The sequence below is a fragment of the Amblyomma maculatum genome, chromosome 10 (genome assembly GCF_055883805.1).
Source record: "Amblyomma maculatum isolate TAMU_Amacu chromosome 10, ASM5588380v1, whole genome shotgun sequence".
NCBI lineage: Eukaryota > Metazoa > Arthropoda > Arachnida > Ixodida > Ixodidae > Amblyomma > Amblyomma maculatum.
In genome coordinates this window covers 96,047,132-96,055,477 of record NC_139353.1, presented here as the reverse complement: position 1 = coordinate 96,055,477, position 8,346 = coordinate 96,047,132, and the positions used below count along the sequence as shown (strand labels likewise).

The following is an 8,346-nucleotide window of genomic DNA, read 5'->3' as shown; positions in this document are numbered from 1 at the left end:
TTTTCTTCTTGATTTTTATTTCACTGACACACTCTACACGCTTCCTATCTCTTAACGTTGCCCTACTCTCTCCGTCGTTTCATCTACTTGTTTGTGCTGTTTATACTGGGCTACGGTGCAGGCTACGCTCTATGATGCGTATACAGGCCCTGTTTTGAGCTTGCAGTTAACATTTTGGCAGTAATCATCCTGTTAGAGCGGACTCAAGAACAGCTATGAAGCTTGTTTTGCATGTAGACCACATTATTCATTTCTGGATTCAGTTGCACCTTAATCGCCAGTGTGGCTTGAGATTATCAGAGCAGCGAATCCAGCACCAAAACTTACTGGTTGCGCATTAGACGACGCTGTTTTTTTTTGCAATAGGTTCAACACACTGATTTAATGTTCAGCGTGACCCTTGTCTACTGCACACGATATGGCTTCACGGCGTCACGGCGTCGAAAGCATTTCGGCTGTGGCCGTCACTTATTGTGAGCCGATGGTCGATTGCGAGTACGCTGTTGCCATGTTGGCCCCTGAGGGATGCTAACCGGTCGACACTGCGGGCCGCGCCAGCTCAACATTCTCGCCTTCCTATTGACTGATGGAATTCGGCGGAATGTTTTCTGGCGGCGAGAATCGGTCTCGGTCCGATGTCTAGGTCATCATCACTCATTATTTGCTCTTCATTCCCAGAAATACTTAGCAAGGCAATGTCGTCAGCAAATCGCAATTCACTGAAGTATTCACCATCTGCCCTTATCACTAACAGTTCCCGTTTCAAATCTCTGAATACTTGATATAACCAATTTGTGAATAGCAGGGCTTTTCAAAACAGTACAGTTTCAAAAACTGTATAGTTTTGAAACTTCTTTTAATCTTTTACTCACTGCCTGACACCGTCTACCGCAACCGTTTGAGCAGTGGAAGATGAACGTAGCTGTTTCATACCGAAAGATTTAAAACGCAATACTAATACGCTTCATTTGTTAAGCCCACCGAATTCGTACATACTGTCCACTTTATTTATTGTGGTTATTGTGTGCTGCTCTTACAACTTTATGGAGCTATTATTTAGAGATTCATTACGTATTTCGGATTCATTCGATCAGAATTCTAGCATCGTTCGCTGTTTTGAGGTAAAGAAACACCGAATTTCAGGCGTCTGTGGCGTTGACTGTTTGGGGACTAGACTTAAGCGCTGGCTGTGTGAGGCAGCAACTGTTTTGCTGGTGCGTGCGGCGAATTCCAATGAGATCAAAGACGCGCTTATCTATACTGCCATCTAGAATGGAATTCATTACCAGAATGCACTATTCAGTTCAGTTCAGTTCAGTCGTGTCCGACTCTTCGTGACCCTATGAACCATATCACGCCACGCTTTCCGGTCTCTCACTATCTTCCTAACATCACATACTTCATCTTCAGCGCCTCGAGGATGCCATCTAACCATCGCGTTCACTGCCTACCCCTTCTCCGGTGACCCTCAACCTTTCCTAACATCAAATCTTTCTCCAGCGACTCCTCTCTTCTCATCAGACGACCAAACTAGCTGAGCTTTAACTTTAGAATTCGACCCTCCAATGAGCAGTCAGTGTTTATGGTCGACAATATCGACTGATTTGATCTTCTGGCCGTCCAAGGAACTCTCAAGAGTCTCCGCCAGCACCATAATTCAAACGCGTCAATTCTTCGGCGGTCAGCCTTCTTCACAGTCCAACTCTCGCATCCATACATCACAACTGGAAAGACCATAGCACGAGTTATACGGATCTTGGTTGGCAGACTAATGTCTCTGCTCTTTACTAGGCGGTCAAGGCTAGCCATGGCTCTCTTTCCCAGAAACAGGCGTCTCCTAATTTCATGACTGCAGTCACCATCCGGGATAATCTTGGAGTCAAAGAAGAAAAATTCTGTTGCGGCTTCCACTTCTTCCCCGTTGATGCTCCAGGACTTGATAAGGCAAGACGCCATGATCTTTGTCTTTTTAATGTTCAGTTTAAGCCCAAACTTCTCACTCTCTTCTTGTAAGCGCCTCAGAAGTCTCTTGAATTCCACTTCACTTTCTGTCATTAAAGTGGTATCATCCGCATATCTTATTCTTCTTGTTATTTCCTTTTCATGGTCCGGATCTGCGGTTACTACCTGTCCTAAGTAGACATATTCGCCTACTACTTCCAGTATTTCGCTACCTAATGTAAACTGCTGTTCCTTCCCGAGGCTGTTGAACATTACCTTAGTCTTCTGCATATTGATTTTCAAGCCTACCTTTCTACTTTTTCTGTCTAGGTCATCAATCATTATTTGCAGTTCATCTCCCGAGTTGCTCAGCAAGGCAATGTCATCAGCAAATCGCAGATTACTGCACACTAAACAGAATCTCACCCTTAGGGGTGCAAAAAAGGGTGCGGCATGGGTTTCCACCCCATAGCGCTCCCTTAGAGCACCCTATTTGGCAGTATCTCACCCTAAAGGGTGGAAAAAAGGGTGAGGCACTGTATTGCACCCTATTTGGGCAGGCACACCCTATGGTAAGGGTGCATTTACAAGAAGGGTGCAAAGGACACTGTAGGAAAGGTGCGAAAAAAAATGGGTGCACATGCTGCAAGTATATGCATTAAGAAAGCATCTTTGTTAGCATGTATAACAATAACTAAGCAGAAATGAATTGGCACAGTGAGAGGAACAAGTATTCAGCATTTGAACAGGATATTTATTCTCTTAGAAAGTTCATTGTTTTCAAATGCATTGGAATTTATAGCATGCACATATAACGCACATAGACATTTGCAGTGGCAAAATACAATCAATAAATGTTTACACAGAGCATGATAGTTTATTTTCAGACTCGAGACATCCAAGAAATCTGACTTAACATAGAGCCATTGTTTCACAGCTTGTATAAAAAATGATGATTCACCAAAGTAAAAATAGTCTATACGCACTTGAAACTGTTTACACGTGTCTTAGTCTCACTGGTGAAATGTTTTCATGGTGAGGTATATGACATTTTAATATCTTCGGCTGGTATTGTATTTGGTGCCTACTTGTGTAGTGGACATTGACTGCCATGCTTTATGTGGTTGCGAGCCATAATCACTGAAATCATGGTTTGAGGGCATACAACTTGCAGTAAAAAAGGTTATTGGTTTGAATTCCAAGCGAGCCTCCAACATGAATAGCTCATGCATGATAAATTAATAAAAAAATCTTACAATACCAAAATCTTACAATAACAAGGTGAAACTGAGCATACAAAGTAAAAAAAAAATTTGAGCAAGAGAAGGGGGAGGCTTAGTCCACTAGTATATATGTTTCAATAAATGGACTTGTCCTCATCTGGAGGAGTGCAAGGGAATAACAAGACTAATACAATTGTGCACAATACCTGAAGATAGGACAGTTCACTGTGTAGCTGTACAATTTTATTTTTTTAGTTAGACAGGCTAAATATTTCATATAAAGATTCAGAACAATGAATGGCGAGTGCTTATAACATTCCGACCCTTGTGTGCACGCATGTACAAAGGTTCTACTTCAAACTCTGCAAATGAAGTCAGGACACTGTACTTTTCAATTGTATTGACAACATATACATGAAAATGCTCATCAAAACAAACAGTTTCGAGCATTTTTACCATAACCAGGAGCACCTTGTTTGCATAGAATAGTTGAGAGACAAGGAGAAATTCTGGAAGACTATCTTCAGGTGCATGTTTGACCAGGCAACATCCTGTCCTGTATGTCCTCCCATCAATGGTCACAGATTGTACAACAAATGTGTTTGTTGACTCAGTGTTATTCTCTGTGATGAATTCTTTAATACAGTCTGGAAGATGCTCATACAATATGCACTTCATGCCTGTATTACTGGAAATTGGTCTGTCACCTGCAGAAAGTAAATAACTCTGGAGGAACTGGTGCCTCATTGCAAGACTGTGGGAAAGATTTTTTCGGTTCCGTATTTTCCGAGCAATATCTTTGAAGTACTGGTGCTTTGCCTCAAATCGCATTGCCCATAGCAAGCTCAATGGTCCAAACTTTTGTATGTATGAAGGATAGTGTATGAGATAGTGCAGCTTACATGGAAGCGATGCTGCAGGAAACAATGCTCTGAATTCAAGACAAAAAAAATGTATTTTTCTTTGCAAGTAGGCAATGTGCGACACTGGAATTTTATGGCTCATGACAATGTCAACAATTTCTCGGAGAAGCAGATAAACCTGCCATGCTGCACTGTCTGAAGGAACATTATCCCCAACAAAAAAGGTTAGGGTGCGAAACAGGCAAAATACTTGTGTTGCTGAGCCCTTCAAAGGCACTCTCCCTTGAAAGTATTCCTTAGTAATTTGCTCTGGTTTGTTGCAGATATCATATGCATCATAAACCCATTCTGAAATAGTTCTGTTTAAAGCACTGAGAGAGAAAAACTGTTGTTCAATTAACAAAAATAATATATGGCGCAGTGCAAATGGTATGACTCCTTCATGGAGGTCATGCATAATATCCGGTGGAAAGTGTTGTGTCGGGTCAAAGCCAGGGCATAAAAGAGCGCATGGCTCCTTGACCCCATACAGTGAAAGAGTTGGCAGCCCTGCACTCAACATATTCATATGGTGTTTGTGCCCTTCTGCTGAGCGAAGTACAAAATCACTTTCCAAATATTTGTAGTTGATTTCAGTCCGCAAAGCCATGCAATGCCTACAAATTCTTCCTTGGTTGAATGAGCATTTGAAGCCACCCATTCTGTGACTAGATAAATTGTCTCCTGTGAAAATAAAGACTGACCCTTTCACCAAATTACCATTCACAGTTATGCCATGATTTGCCAATATCCTGACATCTGCAATGAAAGGCTCAAGAATCTTAGAGAGTCCATAGGTGGCAATGTGTTTATCTTTGACAAGGAGTGCCAAGTGAATACCAGAGAGTGCTGACCGCAACTTTGCATCAAAATTTAACACTGAGAAGTACACAGCTGTCATTTTATATGTTCCCCTCTTGCTACCAAGGGGGTTAGACACTTCAAACTCATCACTGTACAACTGCAGGCAAACTTTACTGGTGTCCCCTGCAAAGTACTCATGGTTTTGAAACGCACTGCCATCAAACACCGAAACCAGGTAAGCATCCGTGCTGGGGTAACTTCTGCACTCTTCTGAATGTTGGGAGTATTCAAGAATGCACTTGAGCACATCGCATAGAGGAACATATTCCATGGTGTCATTTCCTTGCAGTACTATCGTGCGGGACTGAACAACAGGAAAATGTGCCTTCCAATATTCAGTCCGCCCAGATCTTGTCCGCAGCTGGTGAAGTTTTTGTTTGCATACTTCCTTTATGTTGATGGCTGGCTCACCATGAAGTTGCTGATGATCTCCAATGATCTCCATAAAATCGATAATATCATTGGCTAATTCATGTACAGTGGACTCTGGTAGCCGCCTTCCTTCCTTCCACTTTAGCAGTAGCATTGCCAGTGCATAAGCATAGTCATCTGACTTGTTCATTGATTCATGCTGCTCATCCTGGGTGTCTAAAGGTTGTTCATCATCTGTTGGCACATCATATACACTGGTATTTCTTCTTGTAGTTCCCATTCTCACAAAGTAACAGGGATGCATTTCTTCTATGAGTGCACAATGCTTCCGATATACATGCTTTTTAAATGAAAAAAACTGACGAAATGTTTGCATGCAGCCACTCAAACCACACACCCAATTTGTTTCATGGCCATGGGTAGTTCGCAGGTGTCTGAAGAGAGCACGTAGGGAGAAGTGGTGAGAGGCACATCGTGGGCACCGAAAGAATCGTACCCCTGGCATCTGAAGTGAAAAAGAAATTTTACTATTAAAAATTTTCCTACATGGATTTCATAGTCTACCACTATTATGACTTATCGGTGTATAATACAATTCGCATCATAGAAAAGATCAGCAACCCTAAAAGAATGTAATTATTTTCAGTATTAAATAAATATTAGTATAACTAAAAAATTCTGTTCATCATGAGCTTCAGTCAGTCTTCAAGCATTGTACATATATTCACCATAACAAAAATTTGCACTGCATATTAGCATGTGTACAAGAACAAATGTGATGCCAAGCTCTTCATTTTAGGCACTAAATCATATGCCATTTGCTTACCTTTAAACTGACAAGACAGCAATAAAACTTCAAAAGATATTAGCAACAAAATTCAAACTTACTGCGCCCCTTGTAGAGTCATGAATGAATATAAGTTTAGCTCATGGCATTTAATGTCCATGACTTGGGCTATGAAGGACGGATATATATTGACCATATGGGACTCCGTAATGATCACTCAAATCATATAGTGAGCAAGCTTCTCATTTTACCTTCATTTAAAAGGTGCTATACCATTACTGGGATCAAATATATGACAACTGTCAAGCACCTAACTACCAAGCTACTGTGACGAGTCCATACAATATATTCCACCCAGCCATGAGTAGTGAAAAAATAAAGGTTTTTCTGAAAACTTGCAGTTCACCTAGCATGGTGTGTTTAAATGCGCAGAAACAACTAAATCAGAGTAACATGAAGAATAGTATTGCGAAAGATGGGAGTTCTCAAGGAAAGCAAGTTTTGTTTTTAGTGCCGTGCATTGGTATTCTGGTTCACAGCACCACAGAGTGGTGAGAATTTCCTGAGAAATCCTCTGCAATAATAAAAAAAAATGAAAAACACAAATGAAAAGCTTCAAGATACACAATAAGGCTATAAGTAGGTAACTCCTTACCGTCTTTATTTTAGCAGATGGTTATCAGAGCCACAGTGCCCAACTTTGCCAGTTCTTCAGCACGTCAAATCCATAGTAACCTGCATATTAATTTCATATACAACTGTCAGGAAATAAATGTTGAAATAAAAACAATTATATTTCTTTTTGGTATGGCTTCATTTCAGGCGTTTCAGTTCAAAAATTAAATTAACCTATTTTCGTCAATAGCTTCGTTAAGCATTGGTTTTTCATTGAGCATATTGACACCTTTAAAACCTCCTTTCGCAATTTTTCATTTTTTTTCAAATATTTCAATTATTTACCGATTACGACCTCTAAATTTTCCTAATTAGCGTCATCACGCACTGGCTATTGATTCTGAGTATTTTGGCACATTTGAACCCCCTTTTTCAATTACTCATTTTTATTATTTGTTTTGATCAATTACATTCCAATTTTTTTTTTAAAAACAATTTTGTTTCATTCTGAACATATTGATATCTTTCAACCACCTTTGACGATGTTTTCGTCTTTATTTTTTTTTTATATCATCAATAATGAACACAATGATTTCATGAAACAATCGCCCATCACATATGCCAATCGAGCATCGATCACCAGAACCACAAATTGCCATGATGCGATTTTTTAGTGCTGCAGCCCTTCTACCAGCATTCCTGCAAAATTCCGACGTCTGACAGAAACAAGTGCGACATATATTGCGCCTTCCCTTTCCTATACACCAATTATAAAAATCTGGTGAACGTTGATGCGATCAACGGAACGCTGGTTGTGTTCGACAAGGGGCGCGCGATGTACCATACAGCCATTCTTTTTTAACCTACACCACCTACACCTGTGTAGCAAAACAATACTTAAATTGGTATTTTTTTACACTAGTGCAGCTGGTGTAGGTAAAAAATTGCCCTATCTGCAGTGGTAACGCTCAGGCGTTCACATTTCTCCGCTGCACATTCTGAGCTGCTTTTGGAACTTTTGGTGCTGCAGCACGCATGCAGTGTGTGTGGTCTGGAAGCATGGCCGCCTGACTAACAGAGAAAAATAACGCTTAACAATTGAGATAGCAAACACAACCTTGTCAAAACGCCCTGCTCCTGTACGATATTCCGTGATTAACGGAGTTTGTATTTTTTATACAGTACCCGATTATTTCCAACACGCAGTGCAGACTACTACTACGCCGAAGGCTATGCGAGTAAATACACAGCGCCGCAACGCAAAAATCGTACGTGTTCATAGTTTCATAAAACTTACCTCTTTGTGTCCCTTCAAAGGCAGCGCTCACATCTTGTTACCTTGTCAAGTCTACTTCAAGATGAAGTGGCTGCTCTTCTTAACAAATGCTACCTAGAACGCCAACAAGAACCAAACGCAAAGCACATTCGCACGCGCGGCACAACCAAAGCCGTGCATTTCACGTACCGCCGGCACCGACGAGACGCGGGCGCGCGGCTCTCTGCTATGGCGCGCATTGGTTACCATGGTTACCGCGCCGATTCCCGGGCAGCACGCGGGCGCCGATTCTCGCAGGCGCAGACGCAACGGTTGTGGCAACGCCGAGGAGGCGCTGGTTGTGGATATCAAGCCATGACGTGCTCT

General features: G+C 41.4%; 1 protein-coding gene across 1 annotated transcript; it reads right to left on the bottom strand.

Annotated features, from left to right (window-relative positions):
- Window positions 1-4,165: 4,165 nt before the first annotated feature.
- On the bottom strand, window positions 4,166-8,135 carry LOC146177055 (uncharacterized). The gene is made up of 4 exons (XM_084581447.1): window positions 8,002-8,135; window positions 6,745-6,824; window positions 4,305-5,807; window positions 4,166-4,222 (listed from the first exon to the last, which is right to left on the bottom strand). Exons 3-4 carry the CDS (start codon window positions 5,805-5,807, stop codon window positions 4,166-4,168), a joined length of 1,560 nt encoding a protein of 519 aa, XP_084437573.1. The 5' UTR covers window positions 6,745-6,824; window positions 8,002-8,135.
- Window positions 8,136-8,346: the final 211 nt, after the last annotated feature.